This window comes from Prinia subflava, chromosome 12, assembly GCF_021018805.1.
Source record: "Prinia subflava isolate CZ2003 ecotype Zambia chromosome 12, Cam_Psub_1.2, whole genome shotgun sequence".
NCBI classification, from domain to species: Eukaryota; Metazoa; Chordata; class Aves; order Passeriformes; family Cisticolidae; genus Prinia; species Prinia subflava.
The window spans coordinates 17,891,925-17,911,118 of NC_086258.1; the positions used below are offsets into that span (position 1 = coordinate 17,891,925).

The 19,194-nt window shown below is 52.2% G+C and overlaps 1 protein-coding gene across 3 annotated transcripts in view; it reads left to right on the forward strand.

Moving 5' to 3' along the window:
* Positions 1-344: 344 nt before the first annotated feature.
* The window catches only part of SEPTIN9 (septin 9), a 138,611-nt gene continuing 119,761 nt past the window's right edge, over positions 345-19,194 (forward strand). For 2 of the 3 annotated variants that reach the window (XM_063409338.1, XM_063409340.1), the window contains exon 1: positions 826-1,172. In XM_063409338.1, the coding sequence (XP_063265408.1) occupies positions 1,151-1,172 (22 nt within the window). In that variant the 5' untranslated portion in view covers positions 826-1,150. Of the gene's footprint in view, positions 580-825; positions 1,173-19,194 lie in introns of those variants that run through there. The other variant, XM_063409336.1, reaches the window with a different exon arrangement.

Genomic DNA, 19,194 nt, shown 5'->3' on the forward strand with positions numbered 1-19,194 from the left:
TACAGAGGAGATAATCTGTGGCTGAGAAATGGGAAGAAATGCTGATAGGACCATATCCTCTTAATCCAGCTCATCTACTGCCTTCTTCTGTCCCCGTGCCAGGGTTAGGGCTGGGGACAGAAAGCTTTTTTCCCCTTCTCTGGAAGAGTCTGGAACCAAGCAGAAAGCCCTTCCTGTGGAATCCATGCCTTCCCTAGAGCCGGTGGAATTCTCTCATGTGAACAGGACTTGTGCTCTGCACCTTTCTGTGTGGGTGACCCACCAGAGGGGCTGTGCAAATATTCCCAGGGAACAGCCTGGCCCTTCCTCCAGCAGTTCAGGCTCCTGCACTTCCCTGTGCTCTTAAATTAAGAGTCGCTATGACTTTCTTCCTGTCTGTGTTTGTAATGCCCCCGGCTGATTGCATTTGTGTAACTAATTGCCCAACCTGCCTCTCGCAGGGGAGCGATCCGGAGCGTGTCCGCCCTGCTGGCACACGAGGAGCAGTAAAATCCTTTTCCCCAGCCCTGGGGCGATGTCTGGGGGCTCTTTCTGGGGTCCGTGGCTCCCTGCCCTCCCGGCAGCAGCGAGAAAAGCGAGGTGCGAGCCTGCACAAAGGCTTGGCTCGGTCCGCAGCCTCGAACGAGCCGCGGACGAGCGGGTTTGGAGAGGAAAGAGGCGTTTTCACGGGTCACCGCTGCACTTTGAACTAGAGACGGCAGAGCGGCGCTGACCCGAGCTGCTCCAGCAGCCAAGGGCTGAATCAAATCCACGGGGTGCGCCGGGCTGGAGGCGTGAAATTCCATCCCTTCCCTTGGCTGCGGCGGCCCAGAGCCCCGGGGTGTGCGGGGCGGGGAGGCGGCGGGGCCGAGCCCCGGGGAGGGTTTGGTGCCGGGGGCTGAGGGGCAGCCCCGGGGGGAGGCTGAGCCCCGATCTTCCCCTGCCTGTGCCGGGAGAATTGGAACAGCCCTCACCGGCAAAGGTGTGTGCCCACAGCCGGGGAAGGAAAGGTGTGTGCCCACAGCCGGGCTGTCCCTGGGCCGGGGGCAGGCTCGGATGCGGTGGCTCCGTGCGCGTCCCCTCCCCGGCCCTGCCTACAAAAGGATCGCGGCAGCCCCGGCACCGCGCCCGGCCTCGCCCCTGCTCCCATGCCACAGCCCGCAGCGACGGCATGAAGAAATCCTCGTATTCAGGTGAGCCTCCCTCGCCTCTCCCTTTGTGTCTGTGCTGGGAAAAGAAAAAGGTTTAAACCCCCCCGAGTGCGATGTGCACAATCCCTGTGGCCGTGAGCGCCGTGCGGAGGAGCGAAGAGCTGGATCGCTGTGTAGAAACAAGTGGAAAAGGCTTGGAAAGCCAAGCAAAGGCAGCGAGGCAGCTTGTTCCGGGCAGAACCGGGCACAGGGGGCACGGACCGTGCTGTGGAAGGCGCCTGTGCCAGCACGGGGTGAGCTCCAGCGCCGAGGGCAGCGTGACATGGGGACAGCACGGCGGTGTGTGTGTGTGTGTGTGTGTGTGTGAGTGACACTGGCTGCCCTCGGGGCCGCAGGCATTTCCAAATGGGCTCTAAGAGATGGGATCCCCTCATGCTGGGGACTCAATTCTGCCTTCTCCCCCTCCTCACCTATGTGGTGAGGGCATTGTGCCCTCTGCTCCTTCTCCCCAGCTAACACAGTGTTAACAGCCATGCCTGGTGTCATTCCTCTGAATTCCCCGTGAAATCCTGCCCCAGGAGGTGCCTGGAGCAGCACAGAGTGCACAAGTCTCCTCTGAGAGGTGCCTGTAAAGCTCAGGTGTCTCTGGCAGCTCCTCCAGCTGCTGGACTTTGCTCTGCAGCTGATCTCAGATCTGCGGCTCTGCAAGCCAAGTTCTGCCCTGGCTTTGCCCTGGCCACGGTGGGGACGTGGTGTCACCATGCCAGCATCCTCCAAACGCCCCAGGCCACGGGGCTGGCCACCCCTCAGGGCTGCTGGTGGCATCTGCCAGTCACTTGAGCCATGTCACGGCCACAGGACTCTGCCTGAGCTCATGAGCCACAGGAGCTGGGGTTTGGCTTCACTCAGAAAAGTCACTCTGTGATGCTGCTGCCTGTTTATGCTTAAAATCAATTAGCAACGTTTCTCTCTTGCACATTTTTCTTCTCTCATTAGTGCTGCTAAATGGGCTGCCGGGAGGGTTTATTAGGGTTTGTGTGCCAGGAACCTGGGACAGTCTGAGTGTGGTGATTAGCATGTTGTAATGGATTAAATCTCATCTTAATGGTTGTGCACGGTGTGTAGGGGAACCTGTTGTTTGTTGTGGCCTCCTGAGGTGGTTGGAGCAGGGAGGAGCAGTGTAGGGAGAGGTCTGGATACTGCTGGCTGGCATTCAGACAAGCTGCCAGCTCTGTGACCTGCTGTTGTGGCTCCTTGCAGGTGAGGCCAAGGGTGCTTTGCTGCTGTGCCTGTTTGGGGTGGGTTGTGCTGGTTGTGCAAAGCCCCTGACGTGTCTTTGGTGGGTGCCCAAACCCTCCCACCCAGCTGAGCTGACATCTGGGCAGTACCTTTGTTTCACCAGGGGGCTGTGGCTGTATTTTGGAAACGCTGCCGTGAGATTTCCCTGGTGCAGCTATGTAAACAAAAAGGGCAGAACTGCCTTGCCCAGAATACTCCACTGAGAAGCAACAGGACAGCTGCTCTCCCTACAGGCACCTCACAGCTTGCAAAGAGCACAGGCAGCGCTGCTGAGCTGCCCTGGGTTGCAAAGCCTTCACCTTTGGGTGCTGCACCCAATAAATCTCCCTGACTTATGGGGCAGAAGGTGGATGGAGGTGGAGGAATCACCCATGGGGCTGGGGAGGGCACCTTGGAGAGCTGCCACCTCTGTGAGGTGGAGCCAGCCCTCTGTGGCTGGTGTGTTCACTCATTTTGGGGAATTTCCCTGGGGACCCAGGTTGCTTCTCCAAGACATTGATGTGCAGGGTGCTGAGGAGCCTCTGGGCTCTCTGCTGTCTGTGGGAGGAGCTGGTGATGTGACAAAGTGACTGCTCAGCTGCCAAAGCTGATGCTGACAGCCCCTGGCAGGCTGGAAATGCGGTACCTGGTTGAGAAACTCCTGGAAATGATGGCAAAGGAAAAAAGAAATGAACCTCTAAACACAAGGCTAGGTACTTGTTAAGTCTGGCCTGATTTGTCCCTCTCTGGCTTGTTTTGGATCTCTTTTGTAGATTGGGTCCCCCTGAACCCAGCTGGAGTAAATTGCTTGACATCCCAGGGCTGAACCTGCAGCTCCTCACGGGCACAGCAGTGCTCTCCTTTGTTGGGCTGCTCATTTTCCTTCCCTGAAGCACTTCTAGGGCATCCCAGCCCACCTGCTGCCACTTCTGAGCACACGCCACGTAGGTGTGGTCGAGATGAAGAGTTTGCCTTGGGGTGCCTCACCTCTTAGAGCAGGGAGGCTCAGGGAGACCTTTGTGCCATAGCCACGGGCACGTGTGGCTCATCCCAGCACTGCTTTTGTTCCTGGAACTCCTGGCAGCAGCAGCAGCAGGAGGAGGGGAGAGCTGGAAGCAGGGATTTTACACAGCAATCACTTCTACTGAAGCCAGCTCTCACATGTGTGCCTTGGGGATGTCTGTTATTTCAGTTGCTGAAGGCAAGCTTGCCCTGGAATACTACTTTTAAAGGATTTCTTGGTTCTCACTTTCCATTACTCAAGCCCAATTGCATCGCCAAGGAAGCAGTAGACAGGATTTGTGATAAATGACACCACGATTTATAGGTGTTTTCAAGGATGGGGTGAGTGGTTTTGGCCAAGGATGGTTTCAGTTTCAGGTTGATGTGAGATGCTGGCTCTCACTGAAATAAGGATCACCAGAACTACAGCACCTCCAGAATTATTTGTAGTGATTGTGTGTCACCCACCCTTACCCCAACAGCAGACTCCTAATTCATTGCTGAGGCACTTAGGGAGAAATTACTCTTCAGATATGAGCTATGGGAAAAATTACAGGAATAACAGCAAGGCTGTGATTCCATCACTGCATGAGGATTTTCCCATATTGTGACTCACAAAATGATTCCCTATAAAACATGGGAAATAGAATATAAGTCAGATTGGATTTGCTGGTGCTGTCTAGAGAATCTGTGGCTGTCTCATCCCTGGAAGTGCTCAAGGCAGGTTGGATGTGGCTCTGAACAACCTGGTCTTGGGAAGAGTGTCCCATGCAGGGATTGGAGTGAGGTAATCTTTTTAAGGTCCATTAATGGTGGACACAAGACTGATGCTGAGGATGGTTGTGAGCATTAATAGTAAACTTTATTGCAAAAGTTAGGCTTTCTTTAGTAGGTAGCTGGTTATCAGTTTACACAGTTTTAAGGCACAATAAGCTCAAGTCAACTAATCACTATACACTGCAATTGGACATGCAGCAGTCTCTGCAGTACATTTCTCACATTTTTTACATCTTTCTACCCCTACTCCAGCTGAGTCACCCTCTTAGAGTCTTCTTTTACTTAGCTGAAGTAGCAAACCTAAGCTATGTCTTCACAAGGGTAATAAGGCCTTTATTTCATAAAGCTTTACCTGAATATGACAGCCCATTTCAACCCAAACCATTCTGTGATCCCATCTCAGCTGGAAGCTCTGGGGAAGCAGCTCTGCCCTCTGATTGTTGGTTTGTGGTGTCCCAGGTCCCCTCCTGCCCAGCCCCATCCTGTCCTTGGAGCTGACACCACTGCTGTGCACCCGGGGATCTGAGCCAAGGCAGCAGCAGGGAAAGGTGTGGGGGCTTGTGCCCCACCAAAGGGCTCTGGTTTGTGCTCCAGGACATCCCAGGGAGGGCAGAGAAGCACAGGAGCTCTTGCTGGGCTGGGCAGAGCTGCAGAGTGCAGCTGTGGCAGCACAGGGACACGTGCCACAGCGAGTGCTCAGCCAGCACAGGGAGGGAGTTCATTAGAGCCCAGTGAAGCTGCAGTGTCACAGAGTGTCCCTGAGAGCCACCTGTGCCTCGGGGCCTGCAGCACTCTGCTGATAAAGGGCTGAGGAAAAAGGTGAGGAGATGGGGGCCCGTTTGGAAATCTGAAATGTTCATTGTCTGCACCGTGGGTACAGCCTCGAATGTGTTCCAGGGATGAGAGCAAAAAGAGGGCCAAGGATCCAGGGTTATATACCAGAGAAATGGGTGGTCTTGAGGGTCAGGGTCCAAGAGGGATGGGGGGAAATGGTGCAGAGGGGGTTCTGTCCCCTCAGACTAGGAAGGACATTGAGTGCTGTGTCCAGAGGAGGCAGCGAAGCTGATGAGGGGCTGGGAACACAAACCCTGTGAGGAAATGCTGAGGGAGCTGGGGGTGTTTAGCCTGGAGAAAAGGAGACTCAGGGGTGACCTCATCACTCTCTACAACCTCCTGAAAGGGGCTGTGTCAGGTGGGGTTGGTCTCCTTCTCCAGGCAGCACTGACAGAACGAGAGGACACAGCCTCAAGCTGTGCCAAGGGAAATACAAGTTGGATATTAGGAAAAAGTTTTTTACAGAAAAGGTAACAAAGTATTGGAATGATGTACCTGGGGAGGTGGTGGATTCTCTATGTCTGGATGTATTTAAGAAAAGACTGGATGTGGCAGTGGTTTAGTTGAGGTTAGGGTTGGGTTGGACTTGATGATCCTGGAGCTCTCTTCCAACCCAGTGATTCTGTGATTCTGTGAAAGGGGTGGCCAAGAACCAGAGGGACTAATGGGTGGGGTACTGGGGCAAAAATAACCCAGTGGGGTCAGAGGGAAGGAAGAACATTCTGGGAGGGGTGTGTATATGGTGAACGAGGCTGAACAGGGTGACATAAACTCAACAAACCAATGAAACAAACCCAGAGGTATCAACATGTGGCTGCAAAGGCCTGTGGGAGGGAGGTTTTCCTCACCATGACCTAAAGAGTGTCTTTCCCCATTTGCCTCAGTCCCTCCAGGGTTGACGTGCAGCTATCTAGGGGATAAAACCCTGGGTCTCCACAGCAGTGCAGGGACGTCTCCCCCCAAAATAATCCTCAAGGGCTGTGACTGGCCAAGCTCAGTCTGTTGGAGGGGCCTCGATCCATATCTGGCTGTAGCTGGGCTGAAACAGGCTGGAAAAACAGAGACTGGATCTTTTTCAGGCTGATACTGAGCCAGACAGACCTGGTGTGATTCCCTCAAAGAGTTTTAACCACCCTGCCATAAAAGCTCCTGGGTGGGGCAGGGATGACCTGGTGTGTGCAGAGCCCATTGTTTGCTCCTGAACCCGACCCCATCTCCCGTCACTGAGCTGGGGAAAAATGAAAAGAGTTGCTCAGACCTGATTTTTTTTGTATTTTTTTTTCCCTCTAGTTCGCTGGCCAAACTGCGATATCAAGGAAAAAATACTGCTCGGATCCAACAAAAACATTCATTTAATTTTAGATTGTCATTTGCAAAAGAAATTCAAAATAGTTTGTTTTGAAATACATTAAGGGAAAAAAAAGCCATTGTTTTTCAGCTGAAACTCTCAGCTGGCTCTTACTCCCCAAAATTTGGATTGCTGGCCCAGTGAGAGTGAGGGGGGTGTAAAAGGGGAAAAAGGGTGGGTAGAGGATTTTGGAGCCCAGGAATAGAGGGAAGGGGAAGGATGGGGGTGCTGGCAATGCCATCCTGGAGTGTGACTCCCCAGAAACATCAGTCCGTGCCCTGAGGCTGTGGAGGGTGTTCTTGGTATGGGTTTGTGCTGTGTTACCTGGTGTTCCCGAAAGAGCAGGAAGGAAAATACCAAGGCCCACAAAATGAACTTGTTTTTTGATAATCTCAGAACAGCAGGAGGCTTCTGCACAGACAAAGGCTTTGCATTATTTTCAGGATGCTGAAAGCTCTGCAGGTTGGCTGGGTCAGCTGCCAGGAATGATCTGCATAATTCAGATCCACGTGAAAGCTGGTTGATAGCAAACATCCACGGCTCCTTGTCCTTGCTTTAAGCCCCATAACAAACAAAATGCTATACAGCAAACCCTTATTCCTTTTTGGACAAGCACATCTCTGACTTGTCCATACCCACGTCTCACATTTTTGAACCAGTGAGGAGCAGCCATGGTGCCTGCTTATGTTCACAGCATTCACACTTTTCTCTGGTGGGTTTTCATCCCCAACTCCCTCAATTTATTTACTGTTTTTAACCACTTGATCCATCACACTGTGCTGTTCCCTGCTCTGCCACTTCCCCATTGCTGCACACACGTGGGACAGTGACTTGTGATGTTGCCACTGGCTGGTGCCACAGGATTGTTTTTTTGAGCTGTACCAACACTCAAAGACACTCAGAGAGAGCAGCTGCCTTTGTCCTGAGTGCTGGGGGATCCAGGGAAAAGCAGGCACGTCCTTCCCACGCCACATCCCTGAATTTCTGCATGACTGGCGTGTGGTGGGTGGCAGAAGAAAAGGCAGAAGAATAGGGCAGTGTTGCTCCCACACCAACACTGTGCCTGAGAGGCAGGACTGCTCAGGTCTGCACTGTGGAGTTAATACCTAAAACAATGAACCATTCTCCTGCTTGCTTTTAAAAAGAAAAAGTTGTATTCTTCAGAGGACTAGACTTCCAACACTCCTGTCCTCTCTTGTGGCAGTAAAGGCTGTAATTTTCTTGAGCGTTACAGGTTGCTGTAGCCCCTGTGGGATGAAAGCACCTTGATCCCTGGGCAGACTGTTCTCAGCTGGTTTCTGTGGCTCAGCAGATATCCAGAGCTGTTGATGGCACTTGGCATCAGTCCTGGCAAACTTCCCTCAGCTCTTCCCTGCTGCAAACCCTGAGGTGGGACCTGAGGAGTCCAATCAAAGGGCACAATTGTTTTATTTTGCTCCCGTTTTGCTGACAGAACAGATTGCCTGAGATGTAAATGCAATGTGCCATCACATGTTTCTGATGGCTGGTGATGACTGACAGAGCCTTGTTGTGGAAAACCCTCCTGTGCAGTGCTGGGGTGGCCGGATCAGGGGGTGTGGTGGGTTGGGTTGGGTGTTCTGCTCTTTCCAGCCTTGCTGGTGTGTGTGGGCAGGGGCAGAGCTTTGCTCCAGGTAGGAAAAACATCCCAACCTATGTTAGAAAACAGTCTGGAGAAGCAAGGAAATCCTGCCTGTGGAGAAAGACAAATAACAAACCACAACTCGCAGACATTTGGAGAACACAATCCTGTGGGGCCCTGTGGGGGGATTCCTGATTCCCCAAAACACCTCTGCCCTGCCTGGGCAGGGGGAAGCAGTGGGACACGGAACAGGGAGATGCTGCAGGGACATTCTGCAGAGCAGCGCTGGCAGCCAGCAGGGTGCTCTGTGTGAGGCCAGCCTGCCCCTCTTGGACACCCTCTTAGAGGGGTTTGCTGCACGAGGTGTGACCCAAATCCAGGGAAAAGTCTGTGGAAGAGGAGAGGGCTTTGTACTGCAGCCATTTGGTGAGGTTTTAACCTGTGGGACAGGTGTGTGAGGCCAGGGAGCTCCTGAAGAGCAGGCAGAGGTGACCTGCAGGGGACACCTGTCCCTTGGGGTGACACAGCCACACCGGGGAGTGTTGAACACCACACCAGGGAGTTCCCCTTGCTGCCAGGTCCTGGCACCCTCAGGAGATGCTGCTGTGCTTGTGCAGCCACACAGGCAGCGGTGTGGGGGGAGAGGCAGCACAGCCCTGGTGACTCAGCCCGTTCCCACGGTGGCCTCGGTGACTGGCTGGTGACAGGGACAGCTCAAGGCACCCTTTCAGGGCTGCTGTTCCAGAGAGGGGCTCACAGCTGGGGGAAGCTGTTTCCTGCTGTGTCACTGCTCAGGTGAGCCTCTTGGGGACTCAGAGGGATTCAGTCATCTCCAGAGCAGGGGCTGGCACCCATGGGGATGGCACCAGAGCCTGGGCAAGGAAAGCTTTTGTTCAGTGCAGTGACACTTGTGAGGACAGCTGACTGCTGGGCACGAGGGGGCTCGTTGGGAAGTTCTTGCCCGAGTGTGTAGTAGTTCCACGTTCATGAATTTTAACTATTTTAAACTTTGTTTTTAACTTTTCTCGGCTGGTGTACTGAATTTGTGATGGTTTTTGTGCCTACTCTCTTTTATTTCTGTGAGACAGACCTTGGGAGGAAAAAGGCAAAACAGGCTCAACTTAAAGGTTACCAGTACAGATTCAACATTGATCACTGCACTGCACCCTCTGAAGCACAATATCAGTCATTTCCATGACCTGAACTTCTCATTTCAGGTTCAAATCTGATGGCCAGAGCATGTCACTGTCCCCTCCATTTCCCCCAAATGCTGGGCTGCCTTCGTTGCTCCCCGGTCAAACAGATGGAAGTTAAACTGGAGGGATGATTGCAAGTTGGAACTAGCAGCCAAAGGGTTTTGGTTTTTTTCTCCCCTTTGTCCATGCCAGATGAGTATTATTTACAGGAAACAGTTTGTACAGCTTTGAGATTTGTTTGGAGAAGGAGTGTAGGGGAGGAGACAGCTAAAGGCGGAATGGAAATTAAAAAGGTCACAGTAATGCTGAAGAAAATCCATAATTTCCTGGAGTGGGAGTATTGCTATTCTGGGGACTGAGGGAATGGTGGAGCTTGGGCTCCAGTTCCAGGGGGAGAGTGTGCTGGGGGATGAACTCCTCCCTTTGGGACAAGCTTGGCCTCTTGGGGCTGAGCCCAGAGCAGCTGCTGGGGACAGAGGGTCCCTGACACTGCCTGTTCCCTCAGCTCATCCAGAGTCACGTCCCGGGCTGGCCATGCCAGGGAATCTCTGGGGATCAGCCCCTTTGGCCTGGTGTTATCCAGGGAGGGGGGATTGCCTACAGCTTTGTGTGACGGGGAGAATAAACAAGGGCAGGCAGGAGGAGATGCCCTCAGCCCTGGGGGTGACTCAGTGCTGAGCTCTGAGTGCCTGGGCACGTACAGGGAGAAGCTGCTGAGGAGAACAGCAGATCTTGGAGCAGGACAAGTCAGGACAAGGGACTAGCACAGGACAGCCCAGGGGGGTGGCAGGGGGTTGTTGCAGGGGGTTAGGGAGGCTGGAGGCTCCGTTTTGCCTGCAGGAAAGGTGAGAGAAGAACAAGCGTCACCCACTGTGGCTGTCACCCACCCCAGCCTGCCCAGGTCTGTGATGGGGGGCTCAGCCACCAGCACCTTAGGAAGGCTTTGCTCTCTGCATTTTCAACTTCCATCACTCTCCCAGGATGACTTTCAATTAACTTTTAAACTTAAAAGCAAAATCTAGGTACATTTTAATCAGTAGGAATGAGGATGGAAGAGAATCCTTTCCCAGTGTGGAATTTAATTTGAAGCATTGAAGTTGATGATGTCCCCAGTCCAAGCCTAATTCTCCTCGTCCTCTTTGCTTTGGGGAAGGTTTTCAAGCTCACTGATTTTCAGTGTTCTAGTGATAGAAGTCACATGTGCTGCAGTGTCCTTATCTGAGGTCAGTTGCCAGAAACACTGTGAAATCCTTAAATCCAGACCTCTGTGGTGTGTTCTTGCAGCCCACTCTGCCACATGAAGGGCTTTTTCCCCTCTGGTGCCCTGCCTTCACGTGTTTTAGAGCATGATTTATAAAATTGGTTATAATGCTGAGAAATGTGAGTTTGAGTTGTGCCCAGACTGTCCCAGAACCACCACACCACGGGGTTTCAAGTGCTTTTTTCTTTAATTCATTGATTGGTTTTTTTAGCAGGTTAGCTATGACTCTCAGTGATGTTGAGTATCTGCTGAACAGCTCAGACACAACCTGAAGGACTGCCATTACTGCAGCTAATTACCCTTTGACATTAATTTCCATTCAGCTCCATCTGCATCTGTGAACGCTTTCCCAAATTGCTGTTCTGACAAGTGAGATGCCCCAGTTGGGGAGCCTCACATCTGAGAGCTCAGGGAGGCTCTCTGTGCTGTGGCTTCTCGGGGATGTCATGGCTTGGGTGGTCTCCTCATCCTGCTTGGCAGCTGGAGCAAGAAGCTCTGAGTTCTCTCCCGTGGTGGGTTTTTGTCAGATAAATCTCCCAGCAGTGATGTGGAAGGGTCTGGCAGCTGATTCCTGCAGTTAGTGTTGGGAGCAAAGGGTTAATCTGGGGAAGGATGAGCTCAGCCCTTGAGAGTTTGATCCATCCCTGGATAGTCTATAAATATGCAACAAACGAATGCAATAAAAAATATTTCAAGATTTTCTCTAAGGTACTAAGGATGCTCTTGGCTGAATGCCAAGCACCCAGCCACTTTAACCCTTTATTTCTGTCTCCTATTGACTTTTTTTTAAACCTTTTAAATGTCACTAAAACAGTGAGCCTCTCTTTTGCACACCTTGTTTGGATGTCTGAGGGAGCGCGGGGCCTGCCGGGCGGGGTTTGTTTGCTCCTCTCTCTGAGCAAACACAGAAGGTGGGGCTGGCAGGTGGCAGGTGTCCCCTTGTCCCCTCCGAGGGCTCAGAGATCCACAGCAGAGCCCTGCCTTGTGCTCACAGCCTGCAGCAGCCCCAGCCCTGCTCGGGGTGTTTGCAGGAGGCTGGAGCAGAGCCCCAGAGAGAGGAGCTGGTGCAGTGCAAACAAACCCTTGGACTGCCCTGCCTGGCACCACTGCAGCTCCCTGCTGGGAGCAGAGGAGGGGAGCACCTGTGGAACCAGAGTGTTCACACAAGGCTGAAAGAGGGAATGGGCTGTGCTCTGCTTTGTGTGCAGCTACACAGAACATCAAATTAAATATCTGCCTGCTTGGTGCAGAGCCTCTCTGTGCCCGCTGGGGAGCCAGGGAACAGCAGCAGGGGTCTGCAAAGGGAACACTTCTGATGGAAAACATCTCCTGGTCTCATTTTCACCATTCTGACAGCCTGCCTCCCACCCCTCACTCTGCAGTCAGGTCCCTCCCACAGCCTGCCTGGAGTACCTGTCACCCTCAGCTATTCCTCCAGTGGGTGATGACACAGCCTGGCAGTGATGGATCTTCTGTAGGAGCCTCCCACCACCACAGGCTTGAGTCTGGTGTGTGAATTAGACCTTTGTGCTGGTCCTGTTGGAGTTTTCTCACCAAATCACAGAATCTGCTGAGTTGGAAGGGACCCATCAGGACCGTCAAGCCCAACTCCTGGCCCTGCTCAGGACACCCCAAGAGTCTCACCATGTGAGAGCATTGTCCAAACACCCCTTGAGCCCAAACAGGCTCGGTGCTGTGACCACCTCCCACGGGAGCCTGTTCCAGTGCTCAGCCACTCTCTGGATGAAAAACCTTTCCTCATATCCAACCTAAACCTGCCCTGACTCAGCTCCATTTCCCTGAGTCCTGCTCTTGTCACCAGAGTGAAGAGATCATACCTGCCCCTGTGATGCTCCTCATGAGGATGTTAAAGACCACAGTGAGGTCTTCCCTCAGTCTCCTCTTTATTTGTTTGGTTATTGTCCTTTTCCAGAGATTTGAATTAATTTGAATTCTAATCATCTCTAACATTTCATCCTCACTTGGTGTCCCCATCATGTTTAATAACCTTTCTTCCCATTTCTGTTAATGGATTGTGTCCTTAGGTCAGAACACAGCTGGGAGGTCAGACTTTGGATTAAAAGCTGCCTTGGCATAACCCCTACGAACACCCTGGAAGCATCCAAGCCCTGTTGTCTATAGATTATGGGCAAAATAAGACTATAAACCAAGTAGAGACCTCTGCTTTGGGGGCTTAACAGCCTCCTCTGCTTTTCAAATCATAATCTTTGCAAGATTAAGCACTGTTTCAGCTGCAGGGTTGTTTTTTTTTTTTAATTTCACTTTCTCATGGAATAAACTGATGGTGACAGATGCCCAGGAGCCCTGGAGGTCAGTGCTTTGTTTATACACAGGGAGTGAAGGGTGGCAGCTGCCCCTGGAGAGGGACATGGATGTCACCTTCCCATGGAGAATGGGGGTGTGTGGCAGTGACCTTCTCTGTGCTTGTATCACCTGGGCAGAGCCTGCAGAGGGGCTCTGGGCTCCTGCAGGGGATCCACCCTATGGATAAATGTGGCCTTTACCTGGGAAACAGAGGAACCTGCTGCCTCACTGGGTTTGTGTGGCCAGCCTGGGGCACCAGCAGGGGCTCTGAGCCCTGCTCCTTGTCAGGGGACTGAGGATAAGCCAAGTGCTTCTGTTCTGGCAACTCATCCAGACACTGATCTTCAAGCTGAGGGAGCTAATATCCTGTATTACTGAGGACCGAGGCCTGGAAAAAATGAGGTGGAATTTAATTTTTCCTGGGTTGAGCCATCTCAAAGCATCTCTGAATCAGAGCTGCAGGTCCCTGCAGCCTCTCTCCAGCAGATAATTCACCCTATCTCCCCCTCTGTCTGGGGCTGGAGGTGACTCAGCCCAGCTCCTGGTGGCTGTGTCATCCAGGTGCTGCTGGGGTGAGGAGCCAAACCCCCTGGAGATCTCAGGTCATGGTCCCAGCCTTCCCTCAGGCACTAAGGCAGGTGGCTGCCAGCGTGTGGTGACTGCTTGGTGCTGCAGCAGGTTCCAGAGGCAGTGGCAGCCTCACAGCTGGCTGAGGAGCAGCTGGGTCGTGCTAAGGACGGGCACTGGCACAAATCTGATCACAGAATCACTGGGTTGGAAGAGAGCTCCAGGATCAAGTCCTACCCAACCCTAACCTCAACTAAACCATGGCACTGAGTGCCACATCCAGGCTTTCCTTAAACACATCCAGACATGGAGAATCCACCACCTCCCCAGGTACACCATTCCAATACTTTATTACCCTTTTTGTAAAAAACTTTTTCCTAATATCCAACCTGTATTTCCCTTGGTGCAGCCTGAGGCTGTGTCCTCTCATTCTGTCAGTGCTGTCTGGAGAAGGAGACCAACCCCACCTGACACAGCCCCTTTCAGGGAGTTGTAGAGAGTGATAAGGTCACCCCTGAGTCTCCTTTTCTCCAGGATAAACACCCCCAGCTCCCTCAGCCGTTCCTCACAGGGTTTGTGTTCCCAGCCCCTCTCCAGCCTCGTTGCCTTCTCTGGATGTGATGTCTCAGACATGGCAAATACATTTAGTCTGTACCACTGAATGTTCTCCTCTGGCTCTGAAACTGCTCACAGAGAGGTGCTTCAGTGGAGGAAGAGGGGTGCCAACAGGAAGCTGGCTGAGACAACACAGAAACATTTTCTGCTCATGATCTCAGCCTCTGGAGATAAGGCTGGAATTTTGACACCCCCCCAGAGCATCCTGCCTTGGCCCCACATCAGTCCTGCAGCTCTGGACAGGGGCGGGAGGTTCCTGCCTGGGTGGTGCTCCTGCCAGGGGTGCAAAAGTGGAGGTAGGTTTGGGCTGGAGGCTGTGGCAGTGCCATGATCCCCTCTGGACAGGAGGTGTTGGAGTGCTCAGGCTGCAGGAGATGCTGTTTGTGAAAGGTCAGCTCGTGTCATGAACTCTGACTGAGGTGTCCAGGGCATCAGAAGTGACCTGAGCCTCCAGACAGGGGAATTCCTTTGAGGTGTGGCTGGCAGCAGGCTGTGCACAGCCCAGGGCAGGTTCTCCCTGTGGAGTTCACTCCTTCTGGCACAAGGGAGCTCCACCCTGCTGGAATCCACCGTGGCGCGGGTGCTCTGCAGTGCCCGGGTCAGTGCACCGGGGCTTGGGTCACTCAGGACGAGCAGAAAGTGCCTTTTTTGTGGCAAGGATTTGCACAGTGGAGTCTGAACATCTGGATTGTTGGGGTGAGGGACTCGGGGGGGTTCTGGATGGGGCCCAGGGCTCCGCTGACAGCTCCGTTACCCCGAGCGTGCCGTGTTCCATGGACAATGCTGCCTTTCAGCAGAGCCACAGAATGGGCTTTGTGCCTCCTTGTGTGAGCCCTCTTTCTCTCCATAAAGGCTTCCTCAGAGGCTGCAGGCGCTGCTCCATGGCTTGGAATGGTTTTCACCTGTGCCAGGAGTGATTTCACTCTGCCTTTTGCCAGGGCTGGGCTGGTTGGTGGTGCCAGTTTGCTGTTCCCCTGCTGGCACCTGGAGAAGCCCATTAGGAGAAGGAGTTGCACTGGGACCATTTGGTACCTGGAGAGGGATGTGTGCAATCATGGAGTAGCATCCAGAGGTGTTTTTTATTTCTAGGCTTTATTTAAATGAACCCATTCCTAATCTTCCTGCTGCTCTGCTCTAGAGCTGGCTGTTGGAGAGCATGGCTTGGCAGAAAGGAAGGTGCTGGGTCTAGAGTTATTTTATTAGTGGAATCAAAAAATATTTTGAGATGGGACATCCAAGGTTCAGCAAATCCAACTCCTGGCCCTGCACAGGACAGCCCCAAAATCCCACCCTGAGGGCATTGTCCAAACACTTCTTGAACTCTGGCTGGGTTGAGGGCATGACCACTGCCCTGGGGAGCCTGTTCAGTGCCCCACCACCCTCTGGATGAAAAACCTTTTCCTAATATCCAACCTAAGCCTCCCCTGGCACTGCTTTTTGCTGTTTCCTTGAGTCCTCTCACTGGTCACCAGAGATAACAGATCAGTGCCTGCCCCTTGTCCCTTACAAAGATTTTAAAGGACAATCCAATAGGATATTGGCACTTGCATGTTGATTCTACATATTTATTGATTTAAATGAACTTACTGCTTCTGTGCTGGGTATCCCTGATGGATTCCAGGCCAAAGCATGGACCATGGGGACTTGTGACAACCTGGCCCCTCATTTAATGCCTTTAAATGGTTTATAGAGAGTCTGGGGGGCAGAAGGGGAGCACACAAGAAATTTAACCTTGGAGTTGACTGGCCCCTCACAGACAGAGGGGGCTCTTTCTTCTATCTCCAGTCAGACACCCACAGGAAGAGCAACTGTGGTCCCCAAACCAGCTCCACAAGTAGCGTGTAAGATCCAGATGGAATTGTACTGAAGTTTGTAAAGGCACTTCTGCAAACTCCACTGAAAGCTGATCTGCAGCATTAGGCACTCAAATATGTCCTAAGTTTGGCTGAAGTTCTCTTCCAACTTCCCTGCTGCGGCCACTATTAAATATAATTGTAAGATACAAGGAAAAACACCAAAGAATGTTATTAGTTTATGAAACTGGGTTGCCTTGGCTACTTCTGAGGTAGAATTAATAGGAGAAAACCCTCAATTGTGTGAGGCCAGGGTTCACTGTAGTCTCAATTGTAATTTCCCTTCTCTCCTGTTTAAGGACAGCGGACATTATCTCAGGAATCTATAGATAGTGTCTGAGTCATTCTTTAAAGTGCAGCTAAAATGTAAAAACATTAAATAATACATCTCTGCAGCTCCTCTGACCAGGGGAAGTGTTTGACACCTCATTTTGCAGGCAGGGAAGACTATGTGGAGGAGGAAAATTACGTGCAGAGAGTCATGTTGGAGTCCTGATGGTGGCTGAGCAGTTCTGACTCCTCTGCTTGCAGCTGGCTTTGCCCCACGGCTGAGCTGGTCCTCCCTGCCTGCCCCCCTCAGCATCTGCCCAGGGCAGCATCAGCCTCATACGAGCAGAGAGTCAAGATGGGCTTGGGCTCAGAGATAAATGTGCATTTGTGATGTCCCAAGGGTGAAACTGCCATTTTAGAGCTCGGGGTTTTTCTGTGTAGGGCTATGCAGGGAGCTGTTTGCTGAACCACAGCCCAGAGCTTGGGCTTTCTGATTTTCAGACAATTCTGTGCAGATCAGAGTACCCCAGGGGATCTGCCCGAGCAGTGCAGGCTCGTCATGGTGTGAGCTGTGTGTGTGAGGTGCTGGGTGTGTGTTCAGGCTGCTGCTGCACTGGGGCTGCTCAGGTGGAAGGGCTCTGGTGGTGTTTGCAGCCTGAAGCATATTTAGAATATCTATCTCTCTATCTCTCTATCTATCTATCTATCTATCTATCTGGATAGAAAAGGGGCCATTACCTGCTTGATCTTGATGCTCTTCCAAGGTTGCCTGTTCTCAATCGAGTGGCCAGACAGTTTGTGGGTCTTGACCCTGAATATTCATCTGAGTTTCTGGCTAGGAAGGGATTTAGTGACCCTGGGCCCTTGGCTGCTCCTTTGCCTGGTGCTGGTTCCTCTACCCAGATGTTACCTGGCTGCAGCAGAGCATCTCTCACAGGGCAGGAAGGAAGAGGACACTTTGTCCAAGTCTGGAGTGAGACTGGGACCTGCACCGAAGGAAAACCCCTGGCTGAGCTTGTTCCTTTGCAGCCTCTGCAGAGTCAGACCTTGCTCTCAAACCCAAAGGCTGCCCTGTTCCTCCTGCAACTCGGATGGGGAGCTGTTCCTGGGGCTGGGTGTTCCAAAGTGTCCAAATGATGCCTTGGGAAGGCTGACTGGGAACAGACTGGGTGCCTGGACAAAGCTAGAGAATAAAGTAGATATTTATTGAAAGGTCTTTAAGGATTCACCTTGGGCAGGACAAGAGCCTGGCCAGGGCTACACCCAAGGTGGACCCAAAATAGGCACAAAATGGACAAACGATCACAAGGTCCTACATTTTTATAACTTTGGGCCCATTTGCATCTTGGGGTTTAATTGTCCAATTCCAGCTCCAGGCTGTGAGGTCCCATCCTTCTTGTTCCTCCCTCCAGCCCACCCTTGTTTGTGCTTTGGGGCTGAAAGTTGTCCGTGGTGTGCAGTAGGAGAAGGATTTGTTTTGTGTCCCTGCTGTGTGCAGAGCTGAGTGACCCTGAGTGTGAGCTCAGAGCTGCACCCTGGGCAGCACAGAGTCTGAAATACATGAGAGATAAAAATTAAGGGTCTGCTCTGGGTGTCCTGTTTGCTCCAGGACCTGCAGCCCTCTGACAAGGACCCTGGTGTGTCACCCCGTGGGTCACCAGGCTCAGCAGAGCCCTTAACCCCTGCCCTTTGTCGTCTGCTGCCCTTGGGCTGCTGCTGCTGCTTTGTTCTGGGCTTTTCTCCTTTGTACATCCCCACCCCTCTCTGGGAAAAATCAACATTTGCCTTGCAGGGCCTGGCAAACAGAAGGGGTCTGTATTCCATCCTGATGGCAGCCCCAGGCTTGCAGGGCTCCCATGATAAATCCAGCGCTGTTTGTTGCCAGGGGGACCCTCTGAAACACAAATTTGGGAGCTCTGTGTGTGTGTGAAACGAGCAGGGAAGCTGTGAGCCCTCACTGAGCAAGTGCTGGGGCTGAGGAAAAAAAAAGTGATTGCATCGAGGTTGTAAGAAGGTGGCAAGAAATTGGTTTAAAATCTAAGTAAGGATGACTTTTTAATTTTATTTTCTTTTTAATCTGAAGTATCATGTTTCTTCTAGAACTGCGCATAGTGCTGGAGCAGAGCAGAGAGGCAGATGCTGGGCTGGGAGGTTTGCACCAGGACTTCTCTGGACACTCTGTGGTCAGAGCCAGAGCGTTCAGGCCTGTGGGAGTGGGGAGCAGAGCTGCGGGGTGCCTCGGGAGTATTTGATCCATATGGAAATACCACACTGGAGTTTTAAAATTCCTTTCCCCTCCTTCAGATCTGCCCGTGGTTTCCTCCAGCTAATCCAGGGCCACTGGCAGATGAACCCGAGGAGGTGAGGTGCACTCATGAGGCTGGAAGCTGTAAATGTTGGGGGGTTTTGGAAAGCGAAGGATGAGCAGTGATTATTTGCTTTTGCTTTGTTTCCATAGTGCTCTGAGCCTTCTCCCTTGTCCACTCAGGCTCCTGGGGACTCTTGTGTTGTTAATGTTAATTAATTAACACCTTTCTAGCTTGCTGGAGCTCTGTGAGCTGGTTAATGTAAGAGTTTGATTACTAAGGGAGGAGTTATTTCCTTCTTTGAGCAAGGCTGTGGCTTGGATGGGTTCAGATGCCTTCCCTCCTTCCCCCCTCTGCTGGGATGCTGCAGGTTCTCCAGGAACAAATGGGATCAGATCCAAGCTGCTCTTGCCATGACTTTACAAGCTCAAACCCCCCTCATTTAGTGAAAATGCCACAAGGCACCTGTTCACTGAATTCCAGTTCTTAGGTCCTGATTCTCTCTCTTGGATTCTGGCAGATAAGGACTGTGGGCAAGTGAGGAGTGTGGTGAAGACAGGGAAAATTTAGAGGGACGAGACCTCTCTGGAAATCTGGTTAGTACCAACAGTGAACTTGGAGGGATTTTAGACTTGACAGTGGTTACCAGCTCCATCCCCAACCAGCAGAGCTGTACAAGAGCAGTTTCCTATTCCCACATAAACCCTTTTCCCTTGACTCCTGCCGCTCAGTAAAAGAATCCTCCAAGCCAGCAGAGCTGACAGCACATACAAAAGGCCTGTTTTTGCAGTCTTTTCCCGTTTGTGTGGACACTGGTGGTGTGGATGTGCAT